Source organism: Alosa alosa, chromosome 10 (assembly GCF_017589495.1).
Source record: "Alosa alosa isolate M-15738 ecotype Scorff River chromosome 10, AALO_Geno_1.1, whole genome shotgun sequence".
Taxonomy (NCBI): Eukaryota; Metazoa; Chordata; class Actinopteri; order Clupeiformes; family Clupeidae; genus Alosa; species Alosa alosa.
The window spans coordinates 7,695,418-7,710,405 of NC_063198.1; the positions used below are offsets into that span (position 1 = coordinate 7,695,418).

Here is a 14,988-nt window from a genome sequence, read left to right on the forward strand (position 1 = left end):
TCAATAAATAAATAAATAATAATAATAATAAAACAGACAAAAAAAAGTGTGTTTTAGGAGGAGGGGAGGGGGGTGTTGCTCTCTGCTATATCATGGGGGATATAACTTAATCTGCATCAAGGGGTTCTTGTAGTGAGTCATAGAAATCCATAAAGGGCCTACAAACCTTAACAAAGGCCTGTGCAGACCCTTTAAGTGTATATTTGATTTTCTCCAATTTTAAGAAATATAAAACATCTTTGATCCATTTGGAGAACGATGGTGGTGTGCGTTGTTTCCAAATTAAAAGGATCAGACTCCTTGCAAGGAGTGTGGTAAAAGCAATGACTACATAAGCTTTGTTTGGTAGGCTATCACAGGATTCCACAGGAATTAAACCAAAAAGAGCGCAAATAGGGTTAGGGTCAAATCGCGTTCCAAACATTTCACCAAAAGCATTAAAGATATTCACCCAAAAGCATGAAAGGTTTGGACAAAGCCAAAACATGTGTATTAAGTCTGCAGGTTGGCCCCTGCATCGTGGACATAACGGTTCGATACTGGGATACATCTTTGCCAATCTGGCATTGGATAAATGTACTCGGTGAACCACTTTCATCTACATTAAACCATGCAGAGCAGATGTGGATGATGTGTGTATCAAGTCTAAGAGTCCCATTGGTCCTCTGTCCCTAAATCTGTGTCCCAGGCTCGTTTGAAATGTGCAGTTGTGTGTGGGTTAACGTTACCAATACAATTATGGATCTGAGATATTAGCCCTTTACGGTCTGAATTGAGCTCAAGGATGCAATCATAGTGTCCCTTTGTGGGTTTATCTGGAAATGAGCTAAAGGTTTTTTGTACAAAGCTCCTGATCTGCAGATAGCGGAAGAAATGACTCTTGGGTAGGTCATAGGTTTGTGAAAGTTGAAGGAAAGAAGCAAATACATCTTCAATGAACAAGTCTTGAATTGTCCTGATCCCTTTGTTCGACCATGCGGTAAATGTTGCATCTATGCAGGAGGGAATGAACATATGATTCGACTGGACCGGGGAAAGGATGGAAGCTCTCTGAAGCCCAAAATGTCTTCTAAACTGAGCCCATATTCTTATGGAGTTATCAACGATAACATTTGGATTAACTTTGCTGCTAAGCAGAGATAGGCCTGCACAGACTATTGAGGTCAGATTGTTTGGGCTTGACGCGATCTCCAGAGGTACCCAATCAGGCTTTTTTCCAATAGGTATGTCTTCCACCCAGTGAATTAACTTCTGAATATTGCATGACCAGTAATAGAAGAGAAAATTAGGCAAAGCCATTCCTCCAGAACTTGCCAATCTTGCCAATCCGACTTGATTTGTTTCCCCATATAAAGAGGTATAATATTTTGGTCTAGTTTTTTAAAGAAAGATTTTTTAATTAAAATGGGTATGTTTTGAAAAAGATATAAAAACTTTGGTAGTACTATCACTTTAATCAGGCTGATTCGTCCTGCTAATGACAACAGTAAAGAGGCCCAACGGTACATGTCTTGTTTACACTTATTTAGCAGACCAGTGAAATTCTTTGTGAAGGTAGTTGAGAGATTGAGAGTGACCTCAATGCCCAAATATCTGAAGCCTTCTTGGACCTGTCGTGGAAAATGAACCAAAGAGTAAGTTTGAAGTCCGCACATCCAAATGTCTGACCTAGGAGCAGGACAAACAAACGACCAGACAAAAAAGAGAAAAAAAGTCTGCTTCAACCAGGGTTTTCTGCTCCCACTTGTTTTTATTTTTCTGTGACGTTTCGGGTAATCACCCTTCTTCAGACGTGAAAACACATACAAAACACACCCCATATATACAATATATACACCAAGGAGCAAGAGAATCACAGCAAGAGTCACAGGAGAGCTCTAGAAGAGCAGATAGACAGTCTTCAGGAGCTAGTACAGTTCACAGGAAAGGCCTCAGGTCAAAATCTTCATTCATTCCTCTGGGAGACATTGTCCCCAGAGTGTATATCCAGTATGCTTCTCTCCTTAGTAATAAGGAATCGACATCCCCCCCTCGACTCGGGCACTTGACATGTTCACCTGATGAGAACTTTGTGAATTGTGAATTTGTATGAACATTTAAGCGAGTGAATAAAAAATAGAAATAATTATCCCAGAAAGTCCCAGAAATATGACTTGAATAGAAGTTAGTTAGTTATTAACAATTCATTGATAAACTTTTAGAATACTTTGAGCACTGATGCAGTCAGCGCCTCTCACCGTTTGCAGGTAGGCCTACATTTCATTCCGTTTTCGATGGCAAACGTGAAACAGTGCCAAAACAACCACCAGTGGACAAAAAGAGTATTACATGTGTACTGTTAAAGGGGTGGTTCAGGATTTTGGACATCATTTCCAAGTAAGCAAGTGTGATATTTATCAGTGGAGACCGTTTTCAACACGTTTCATCCAGTCCTTCTAATTGCAGAGTTCGCAGGTGCTAGGCTAGCGCAAGTCAACGGTATGTGCTAGCCTGCCACTAAAGACAGTCTTACCCACTCCAAAGTACACCCGAGGCAAATAAATTATAACACCAGACTATCGAGTATATAGTGTATAGAGTAATATATAGTGTTATTTCAAACGTTATTCTATCCTTGCATTTCAACGATCGCATTACATTTTGAGAGACTAGTTTCTTAGCAGCGACGGAATTATACTTGCTCTGGTTAGTAGTACTGCGCCGAAAAGTAAACAGTAAAGTGCACTCCAATGGGGATACCTAGTAGTAGCCTTGGTAATATCAGTCCGCCGCTGAGTTGCAAAATGACTACTAACAACTTTAGGGACCAACGTATAACTATTGCAACGCGATGCAAGGGTAATTGTATTTCTTACACTATTCTATCAACACAGACATTTACATCGATTGTCTGGAATTTGCCTCAGGTGTACTTTGGAGTGGGTAAGACTGTCTTTAGTGGCAGGCTAGCACATACCGTTGACTTGGCGCTTAGCCTAGCACCTGCGAACTCTGCAATTAGAAGGACTGGATGAAACGTGCTGAAAACGGTCTCCACTGATAAATATCACACTTGCTTACTTGGAAATAAGGTCTTATGTCCAAAATCCTGAACCAACCCTTTAAGACTCACCATAGAGAATGAATGGGGGAAATTACGGAGGTTTTAGTTTGACGATGTCGTAGTCCCATGTGGACCAGATGCTATATACCACGGACATGTTTTGGGGGGCCACCCAAAATGAGGTGGCGGGCCGTAGTTTGGGGACCACTGATTTAGAGGGATTTTGGGAGTTATTAGAGGACCTATCCAGAGTCACAATCTCCTCCTATTAAAAGAAAACTATTGTTTAAATGAGGAATAGTGGGAAATAATTTCTGAAAGAAATTACTGTCATCAGAGTTGGGAGCGTATATATTGACTAAAATCACAGGATTGGCAAAGAGTTGTCCAACTACAATGATGTATTAGGATCACTAATTATCTCTTTGGATTTAAAAGAGATGTTCTTGTTTATCAGAATGGCAGTGCCTCTTGCTTTTGCATTGAATTTGGAGTGGAACACTTGACCGACCCAATGATGTTTAAGGCCCGCAACCCTATCAGTACAAAGATGGGTTTCTTGCAAAAATGCAATGTCTACCTTCAGCTGTTCAAGATGCGACATGACTCTTCTTCTTTTGATTGTATTGTTAATCCCTTTCACATTCCATGATATAAACTTGGTGGGATTATCCATCAACGCACTAATTCTACTTGCCATGGTGATCTACAAGGGGAAGTATGACGAGTAGAGAGCAGAGTCGGGGTGGGGTGTGGTGGGGAAGGGTTGGGCAACAATAGGAGGTACAAAAAAAAAAAAAAAAAAAAAACATGTATTCCTGTAGGACTAGAGCAATCCCTTTTTCCACTGTGTGTTTGTGCTTACTTTTACTTTGAACTGTCTTTTATATAAAAAATGAATCATGAAAAACAAAAGCAAATATATATCATTTTTAAGCTTATTAGTCTACAATGAATGATAAACCAAACCCTTCAGGGGCCGTAGTCACAAAGAATTTTAAGGCTAAAAGAAGCTCTTAAGTGTGGAATTTAGGAGCAACTCCTAAAAATAATGGGCGTGTCACTCCTAACTTTAGGACTCCTAATTTCTTTTCACTAAAAGTAATTCACGAAGCATTTTAGACCTAAAAGTAGCACCTAAATCTGGGACAGCTTAAAAGAAGTCGAGAGGACTCCTAACTCACTAAGACGTATTCACAAACAGCTTTTTGTGGCATTTCACGTTGCGATGTTTTGAAATGCGTATGCGGCAACAGGAGCTTCCAATAGCAAGGGAACAATTTTGCATTGTAGCCATAAAAGGGATGCAATAACGCCACCAACAACAACCAAAACTACTCATTGTCAACATGTAAATTAAATGTAACGTGAATCAAATTCAAATGTTCTCTTTGCAAACGTAGGCATATTGTGACAGATTAATTTAATAATGTTGCAAAGATACTGCATCAATCCGTAGGCCTATGTTTCATTAGGCTACTAGGCTATTTGTTTTGCCTTACTCTATTAATTTAGGCTAGGCCTTTTTATTCAGTTATTCATCATCTTATGTCCTTCGCACTACTTGTGTAGCGCACACATTCTCAGACCTGTCACCTGTCACTCATCATCGTAAGGGAGGTGTTTGGAATCATTCCCGCGTTACAATCATCAGCCAATCAAGGTGGTCACTTCAGTCAAGCTTGTGCATGAGTAATGACGTCATCCATAGCAACGAAGACTCACTCTTAGTTTAGGACAGGGGTGGGCAAACTGCGGCCCGCGAGCCGGATCCGGCCCGCCAAGCACTTTCATCCGGCCCGCCGAGCATTTCATTTAGTTATCAGGCTGCACAGCTTTACTGCAAACTGCTTTTCACTCTCCTTAGATAACGTTAACAATGTCAATGTCAAAACATCATGTTAAACTAAGTTAACTCTTAGTTATCTCCTTTGCAGCAGATCTAACGTGAACATTATGCAATCCATTTAATTTGGAAGGCGTCTGCACTCCCGAGAGGGAGAGAGAGCCGCAGGTTCCAGCTGGCTTGTGATTGTTGATAATTGATATCTCCTTCTTATAAGAAAGTTTTAAAAGGAAATCATGAAGAAAGTTTTAAAAGGAAATCATGAAGGCAACAGTAGTTCCCACTACTGACCATTTAAAAACTGTGAGAGGGCCCAGCCGTAGGTACAGCACTAGCCATACCGGAGCAGGCAGAAGATCATTGAGAAATAAACGTGAATTAAAGCGACTGTCTTAAAGCGACAGTGCACAATTTATACATTTGTTAAACAGCATAAAATTAGCAGTATTTTTAAGCAATTAATATTTTAAAACAAATACTTTTCATACTAAATTAGGCTATAAAAAATGTATTTTTTTATGCGTGTGGGGGGGGTTGTTGTGCGGCCCGCTGGCCAATTTTCAAAACCCAATGTGGCCCTTGAGCCAAAAAGTTTGCCCACCCCTGGTTTAGGAGGTGTCATTTTTCCTTACTAAGAGTAGGTCTGAAAGGCTTTGTGAATAACATTTAAGAGAAAACTCCTAGCTAAAATCTTTTAGTGTGATTTAGGAGTACTCCTAGTGGTAAGATAAAAGGCTTTGTAAATACGGCCCCTGGTCTCAGAACGGTAATGCAACAAGCATTAGCATTAAAGTAGGCCAAGTAAGAAAATATTAAATGCCCAGCTGAATTATAGCCTTCTTGAACTCTTGACTATGAAAGAGGCAGTGTTATAAAAAAAAAAAAGGAGTGGGTTATATGGCAGTCATCTAGGACAGCCAGGTTTCAGCAACTTAAAATGCAATATGTTATTCACTAAAAAAATGGCACTCAAATGTTGACTGATTATTTCCATCCTTAAAAAATACATAATTACCAGTAGGCTAAACTAGCAGCCTGTGTCAGGTTGGGTTCAGAGGGTAGCCTTCATAATAAGCTAACTGGGCTATATAGCCCAACTAGGCCCATCAGTTTGAAAGCGGTAGAGAACCCTCCCGTCAGCAGCAGAAAAACTCTTAAAATTATCGCACAGTAGCCTACATACAAAATAAATGTCTGAATAAAGTGAAACTGACGGCAATATTAATACACAAAAAAAAGCACCATCCAGTCCTGCGGCTAACTTGGCAAACTAATTACACAAACTCACCCAAAAGTTAACGAGACCTGTATAGCCTAGGGAGATAAAGTCTTATTCTGGTCATTTTGCTGCAGATGTCTGTTTTCCAAAAAGGCTGCCACTTCAGCCGGCGTGTTGAACTCGTGCTTGTTACCACTGACGGTCACTCGGAGCTTAGCAGGGAACAGCAGACTGAATCGCAATCCCTCTTTTTTGAGCTGGGCTTTGATGGGGGCAAACGCGGTTCTCCTTCTGGCCACCTCAGCGCTGTAGTTGGCGTAGATGTGGATCTCCGACCCCTTGTAGATCAGGGAGCCTCTTTCACGCGCTAGCTGCATTTTACGTTGCTTCATCTGGAAGTGGTGGATACACGCTATGAACGGACGTGGTGTACCGACTGGCCTATGCGCTCTATCAACGGCCACAGGGCGGGGGAAAGCCTCAGCTCCGAAAAATTCTTGCAGGAAGGATTCAATGAAAGAGGTTGGTTGATTGCCTTCTTCTTCCTCTGGTATGCCGGTTATTCGTATATATTGCATCTTCTGGATCTGTTCTCAAGGTCGTCAGCCTTCAGTTTAAGCTGTTTGTGGCCATTCTCTCATCAAAGTCATTCATCGACGTTTAATTTGCCTGAATCGTCTGGTCATGTTTGGCGATGGTAGCGTGATTGGAGGAAATCTGTGCCGTTAGGTTGGCAATAATTCGCTCTTCCATGCCAGTTAGTAATTTCTGTATTTCGGATAGCGACACCGGGCTGCTTTCTCCCTCATGGTCGATGCTAGCTTGGTCTGAGGCCAGCTCTCTGCCACTGTTCTTGTTTTCGTTTTTTTGCCCTTAAGTTTGTCCTTATTGCTCATTTCAGCGAAAATTTAGCACGTAGTGTGTCCAAGACCTATACAGGCGGGTCACCAAAGTCTAAATATGGTTTTCAAATGAAGAATGTAAAATAAATGTCGAATTCAGACAGAACTCTTCCGATATGCTGCTTACTCCGCCATTTGCCAAACTGGAACCTCTCTCAAGTGCTTTAAACACCACCCAACCCCTCAGACTGGGAGACAAGCTCTTGCAGATGGGTGTGGACGCTCACATGGTAACCTGGATTACAGATTACCTGACTGAGCGACCACAGTTCATCAGAGTGAAGAACTGTCTCTCTGACACTGTGATCAGCAGCACCGGAGCACCATAGGGAACTGTGCTCTCTCCAGTCCTGTTCACCCTGTACACATCTGACTTATGCTACAACACCGAGTCATGCCACATGCAGAAGTTTTCTGACGATACTGCAATTGTGGGGTGTATCAGGAACAGGCAGGATGGTGGGCAGTGGTGGATTTCCGCAGGTCTAAGCCCACTCTGCTACCAGTCTCCATTGATGGGGTCAATGTGGAGGGGGTAAGCACCTACAAGTATCTGGGTCTCCACCTGGACAATAAACTGGACTGGTCAGCCAACACTGACGCACTCTACAAGAAAGGGCAGAGCAGGCTGTACTTCCTGAGGAGGCTGTCGGCCTTCAATGTGTGCAGCAAGCTCCTCAGGATGTTCTACCAGTCTGTTGTTACCAGCGTCCTCTTCTGTGCAGTGGTATGCTGGGGAGGAAGCACAAAGAAGAAGGATGGCTGTAAGGAAAGCTGGCTCTGTAGTGGGAGCTGAACTGGAGTGCATCACTTTAATATCTGACAAAAGGAAACTGAACAAACTGATCAACATCTTGGACAATGAGTGTCATCCACTCCACAGCACTATTGTAAAGCAGAAGAGCCTGATCAGCTGGAGACTTCGCTCACTGCCTTGCACAACAGACAGATTGAGGAAGTCATTTGTCCCCAGGGCCATTGAACTGTTCAATGCTTCACTTAAGGGAAGAGGAGAGATAGACTTTTCCGCATAGTCTGTCTGCCTCTTCACCCCCTCCATGTTTGGATACTGTCTGTCCACTAGCCACTTTTTACCACTGTCTTTCTGCCTCACTGTTTTTGTGCTATATTAGCACATATGCATAACCCTTCCCCATGCCACAGCCGAACTGTGGCCACACTTATACCTTTTTTATATATATATATATATATATATATATATATATATATATATATATATATAAATATATAGATATATATTGACTTTATTCTTGCACTGTTGCACTGTTGGACTTACTCATTTGCACCATCACCATACCATGACACTCACTCACACAGAGCACCTTACCTTACCTTATGCACAGAGAATCACAGGCTCAGTCCCTGCCTCAGTCATTGCAAGCGCCTCTTGATTGATCAATCATCCACTATGTGGATACTGTTTTTAGAATTGATTTAGATTAAGTGTTATTTAGTATAATTTGTATTTTAGTATATTTAGTATATTCTTTATCTTCTACTGTCCTTAGTTGTGTTTTTTATATTACAGTACATACTTTTAATGACTTTTTTCTGCTGTTAGTGAATGTGTGTGTGATGTCTGTATGCTACTGATACCTTGAATTTCCCCTGGGGATCAATAAAGTATCTATCTATCTATCTATCTTAATTCCAGATCATTCCTCAAAGGCCACGTCCACACGAAAACCTTTTTCTTACCGTTTTCACATATATGGATGGTTAGCACCTGCTGTCTCATGCCAATCCAATGTGACAGTCCTTGCTTTGACAGGCCTGGCCTCCTAAGCACACGTGTGTAGTGTACACATCTAGGGCTCTGACTGGACACCGCAACTGAATCCACTTCTCTCCCTGCTGGACAGAAGTTAAAAAAGCAGGTAGGTTAATAAAGCTCTCTTTGAAGTCGATGCAAACATCTGAAGTGCATTCAAATTTGGTCAACAGTAGCGAACGTTCCTGGCGAACATGTTTTCTCTGAACAGTTAAGTTTGAACGATTTGGTGTAAACAGCCCAATGTAATAGTAACACTTAGTCCAGCTCATGTCCAGATCCACTGTATGCTTGCAGAGAACTACCTCCTCAGAGTGAGTGTTTGCAAAGGTTCGCCAAAAAACTCAAGGCAAACAGATACCTGTTTGCAAGTGTAACGGATGCCAGCATTAGTAAACCTCACTCCCCGACACCTCAAGAGCAATGCTGGCATGAAAGCTAGCAGCCTGGGCTTTTAGCTCGATTGTCAGCACGCTCGACTCTCCATCACCAGCCACAGAACAGCATTGTGCATTTAATCAATCATAAGCTTCTTCATTTTACTGATTTCAGTCAAGTGTGCAGGCCCAGGTATGTAACTATCTGCTCAGTAAATCTAAAAGTCATGAGTTATCTGAAAATAGCCTATATCATAGATGTTGTTGACCTGTTGTTAGCTGTAAAAACTAGCTTGATAATTTATTAAGGATGTTATCGTTTCAATTTTCAATATCTCAAACCTCAATATTATGCCTCAAATATATGTATATATATATATATATAATGTACACGAAAACACACGACTATCCTCAATAGTCTCATTTTCCCATGACACTACTCTAAGAATAATAATGTCCTGTGAACCCTCATATTAGGTCTGTTGTCTTCAGCCAACCACGAGGTGCACATTCACACATTGCTCTTTATGAATCTTGATCAGATTTTTGTTAGGTTTGACAAGGTAAGCTCATTTATCCATTTCAATATTTCTTTCATAATTCATAATCAGTAATTCCATCAGTCATCAGAAATACATTTACGCTCCTTTTGTATGTAATATTCTGTTTGTAAAAAATGTTGCTGTTCATTTGTAGTACCACTAAATCACCTGGTGATGAATCTCACAAACAGAGACGCCTTTCAGGAAGCTTTGGTGAAAAATCTCATCATTGTTATCCTGGGTATTGTCATCAACTGCATCAATGGGATCATTGTTATGACTTTCTGGAAGAACTCTGTTTTTCACAGCGAGTCCAGATACATTCTGTACATAAATCTGGTGGTGAACGATATGATCATGATTTATGTTTCTGTGATTATGTATGTTTTAAGTTATGCCTATCCTATTTTTAATACTTCTATGTGTTGTATTTTGGTTGTAATTGGTTCGACCACACACACAAACACACCAATTATCCTGGCTGGTCTGGCTATTGAGCGTTATATTGCCATCTGCAAACCCCTTCATCATGCTCAGATGTGCACAGTACGCAGGACCTATTTTCTCATCGTACTGACGTGGGGAGTTGGCTTCATACCTGCGCTAGCCGATATTATCATTGTCCTTGCCATTCGGCCAGTAGGCTTTTTCTCAACGGTAATCTTTTGCTTCTACCTCAGCTTATATAACACCCGATACCATGAAGAGAAAGCGAAGGTGGTCCAAGCCCTTTATATGTCATTTGTGTGGCTGACACTGATCTATACTTATTTGAGAGTTTTCCTTACAGCCAGAGCAGCGAAAGGTGACACTGCCTCAGCCAAAAAGGCACAGAACACTATTTTATTACATGGGGCCCAGCTGCTTCTCTGTATGCTGTCTTATCTCACTCCTTTTCTTGATCTCGTTTTGATCACATATTTCCCCATCTATCGCTCAAAAATAACCTTCCTGGGCTACCTGATCACAAGCATTATCCCAAGGCTGCTTAGTCCTCTGATTTATAGTATTAGAGATCAGAAATTTGCCAAACACATGTCGCAGTACTACTCCTGCGAGGTTATCAGTTGTAAAGGCAAACAGAAGAAGAGGAAGCTGAAGCATTCTAGTAAGATGAGAGTTGGTTCCTCATAGATTGAAATGGACTCGATCTATGGTCTTTTGGGCCCACAACGTCAACATCAAGGCAGCACTGCCTGGAAGGCACTAGGGATAGGGTTATGGGTTAGATGCATTGAAGTCGACAGTGGCAGTGCTGCCTTGAAGTCGACGGTGTGGGCCCAACACATTGGAGTAAACATAATTACAGTCATCCAGTTCAGTTGCTGCAAGTGCCAGAATTGTCTTCTAAGTAACAGATCTGACTCCGGAAGCATTAGAGGCAGAGGTTGTTTCCCTAAGTCACTCTTGGCCTGCTAAACGCTAGCTAATCAAGAACGTTTTAATTCCACTGATTTCAATCAGATGTGCGTAGAATGTTGAGAACACAAACTAATATGCTAATAGTCTTGCCCTTGCAAGCACTTGTCTATGACTACAAAGCTGTAATGACAGATGTTATGTGGCTATGTGCCATCAAAATGAATTTGAGAATGGTACAAAGCAGTACAAAACGTAAAAAACATTTTTTGGTTAATAGTCTTTAAATCAGCCCAGGAACAAAATGCAACTTTTACCTCTTGATGTGTTATCTCTCACATCTGTGGGAAGTACAAAGGTTTCCCTCCTTAATGCATCCCATAGTTAAGAATGGTAGTTAGGCACCTGTGGCCTGTGACATAGATTCCTGTGCTGTTTGAATTATGCCATGAACAAAAATGTCTATAGGGATATCTAAAACAAAACGCATAGGCTACTTTTTATGGTTAACCTATGATTGTTATTTATCCTAAATTTCAACAAGGATAATGTTGGGACATATTATACTGTTTGATTAATGAAAACAGCACCAGGGAGGCTAGTGCAAGCATTTATCTGGCATGCATCATAGTTTGATTATTTCCAATATATATGATGGAGACTGGTACATAGAACAGTTTAATTAAGAGACACCTATGTTTTCTCAGCCTTGCAACTGTATGAAAACATATGTGAAGTACACATATGCAGTGTAATGTGGAATTGTTTCTTTGTGCTGAAGGCCCTGCTGAAAGGCCTCAGAACTTTCAATGGAATGTTGAATATTATTTATATCTTTTATTTATCATTATTTATACACTGTAATTATTAACATGACTATTATTATTATTATTATGACATGACTATTATTATAATTTGTATTGTGGTAACACATATATCTCATTACAGCAGAGATTGAACACGAACACACCAATTATCCTGGCTGGTATGGCTGAGCGTTATATTGCCATCTGCAAACCACTTCAACATGCTCAGATGTGCACAGTGCGCAGGACCTATTTTCTCATCATCCTGACGTGGGGCTTCATACCTGCGCTAGCCGATATTCGCCTTATTCACCCGGTGGCCAGAACGAGGCTACAGGGTATACTTGCCAGCACACTTCAGTCCAGCAGATGGTGGTAATGCAGTCCGTTTGCAAACTGCCCAAAAAAAACTCACTGAAGAATCTCCATCTGCTGGACTGAAGTGTGATGGAAAGTGTATCCTGTAGCCTCGTTCTGGCCGCTGGGTGAATAAGGCAAATTATCATTGTTCTTGCCATTCGACCAGTATACAACACCCGATACCATGCAGAAAAAGCAAAGGTGGTCCAAGCCCTTTATATGTCATTTGTATGGCTAACACTGATCTATACTTACCTTCCTCATCCTACTCATCTTTCTCAACATCATATACTTGCATTACATCCACACACTTACATACCTTCTTTTCTCACTAAGCCATCTCTTTCTTGACTGCAGTTCTGAATAATTTCTGATTACTTTTAAATATATATTTGTGTTACCCGTGCAGTTCTGTTCACGCCTCCCTCTTTATGGTGCGGTTCTGAGCTGGCTGTAATAGCACAAGCAGTGAAACGTTTTATTTCTTGACTAAGGAGGTATGTGGAATTCGGTAGGCTTTGATTTGTCTTGAGCGCAGGCAGGACAACATGGTGCAATAAATCATTTGTGCTCAGAGCAGTCAGACTGTATAGTGATCAAAAATATCTTAGGCACTTTAATCTTACCTCAACACTGAAACTGTAATGGTATGGCAGGTCTTAAATCCTTTTTAACAATCTTAGCTATTTTTAACCTAATATCAATGTCAGATTCTGTATTATCATGTTTCTGTCTTTTCCCTGTTATGTTTCTGTGTTTACTGTTTTGTCTGTGGTGAAATTGACACAAAAATGTGTTGTCCCTGAGCACACAGAGCAATGTGTCACTTCTTAGAGTGTAAGTTTTTAATTATTAAGTTTTGACAAGATGTGCAATGACCACATGAATTTCCCCTTGTGGGATAATAAAGTTCACCTTGACCTTAATGTGTTTGGGGAGTATAAATGTGTAAGTATAAGTATATATACTCTTTTGATCCCGTGAGGGAAATTTGGTCTCTGCATTTATCCCAATCCGTGAATTAGTGAAACACACTCAGCACACAGTGAACACACAGTGAGGTGAAGCACACACTAATCCCGGCGAATTGAGCTGCCTGCAACAACAGCGGCGCTCGGTGAGCAGTGAGGGGTTAAACGTCCCACATACTCGACGCACCCGGCCGGTAGCGCGACAATGTGACGTCACAGAAGCGCCGTAACCATTTATACTCACGCGTGGTGGTTGCGACGCTAGTTGCAAAATTCTCCAACAGAGGTGTCGCTGTTGTGAAAAGACTAACGCTAACTAAGTTACACAGCAGAAGAAGCTGCAGTAAGAAACACTAGTAGCAGAGAATGTCTAATAAGGGGAGAACTGCTGTCACTCCCCGATGTGAGTCGCTACCCGATGTGAGTCACGCATGCTCAGATTGATAGGTTTTACGGCATAACGCTAAGGGATCCGACTGAAATCCATAAAATAATGAACTTTTCTGTTTCAAAAACGTTTTAGCTATCTAAGATTGTTTGATTGCTAACGTTAGCAAACGCCATTCAAGTGACAGCCTTTGTTGTGCTTGATTGCTTACTTACTTGCCAGCAGTGAACAAACTTCGTTATGTAGGTCAATTTTTATTGATATTACAGAAGTCTCTCGCTAGCAGGCTACTTCAGCCTCTAATCTAGAACTGACATTAGAGATCATGCCGTGAAAATGTGATGCCTTACGCTAAATAATACATTACTGCTGTGTAGGCTAATGTCATTATTTTGTGGCTAACAGCACTGGTAGTTGCAAAGTAGCAAAGTGACGCATGCGCGACTCACATCGGGGAGTGACACTGCCACTCTCGGAAAACTTCCGGTTTCTGAACTGGTTGCAGTTCCTTCTGTGGTTCCACATGAGGGCGCTCGTCCACGAGTGCAGAATGTATGGAGGTCTATGGAGCTGTACCCCTCAAAATCCACTTTTCTCGGGTTATAATTTTTTTTCAAGTAATTTGAATATTGTATTCGAAAGGGGTGGCAAAGAAAATACACTTGGTTGAGTATTATATTTTTTAAAGTCACTTAATTGTTCTAAAAAGCCTTTCAAACGTGTCAATGACGTCATTCATTAGCACAATGCTAGCGTGTTATGGGCAACAACGACCCAACCTGTAAGAAATCAAAAGGACATAAGTACTCGTTGATTCAACTTTTGACCTATAACCCATGTTGAAGTTATACAAACTACAATCAAATCTGAGATTTGTCAACAACAATCAGGTGAAAGAGACAAATTTAGCCGTCTAGCTCCATTGACTCCCATTCATTCTGCACTCATGGCGATCGCCCCCAGTGGAACTCTGGTGGAACTGCAACCAAAATTCGGTACAATGGGACTTAATACGGAGTGGCCAGGCTCTCCGTAGATGGGCTCTGCTAGTAGCTAGTTTCTGTGATGATGGTGCTTCAGACTTTGATTGCTACTATTCACAACTACCACCATCATTATCATCTAGTTTCCAAGGTGTGCGCACAGGTAGATAGATAGATAGATAGATAGATGGATATATAGATGGATACTTTAGTCATCCCGAGGGAAATTTTAATAATTTAAACAGTTTAGTTAGCTGGCTAGCTAGCTAGCAGCTGGCTGAGTTTGTGTAATTTCCTGAAGTCGAAAGAGATTTTGTTCAGGCTTTAATAGATATCCTTTGTTTGAAAATAAATCGTTTCTATTCTTTCCTCTTAATTCCATGTGTTGCAACACTCGCTG

The 14,988-nt window shown here is 41.1% G+C and overlaps 1 protein-coding gene across 1 annotated transcript; it reads left to right on the plus strand.

Moving 5' to 3' along the window:
• Positions 1 to 6,522: 6,522 nt before the first annotated feature.
• On the plus strand, positions 6,523 to 10,855 carry LOC125301715 (odorant receptor 131-2-like). Its single transcript, XM_048254419.1, has 3 exons — positions 6,523 to 6,630; positions 8,413 to 8,450; positions 9,913 to 10,855. Exons 1-3 carry the CDS (start codon positions 6,523 to 6,525, stop codon positions 10,853 to 10,855), a joined length of 1,089 nt encoding a protein of 362 aa, XP_048110376.1.
• Positions 10,856 to 14,988: the final 4,133 nt, after the last annotated feature.

Excerpts from the sequence above, each read along its gene's own strand:
- LOC125301715 (XM_048254419.1), top strand. The coding sequence starts at position 6,523 with ATGAACGGACGTGGTGTACCGACTGGCCTATGCGCTCTATCAACGGCC. Across the intron at positions 6,631-8,412 it reads GGAAGGATTCAATGAAAGAG|CGCCTCTTGATTGATCAATC; the intron begins GTTGGTTGATTG and ends AGTCATTGCAAG. Across the intron at positions 8,451-9,912 it reads TCATCCACTATGTGGATACT|AGACGCCTTTCAGGAAGCTT; the intron begins GTTTTTAGAATT and ends TCTCACAAACAG.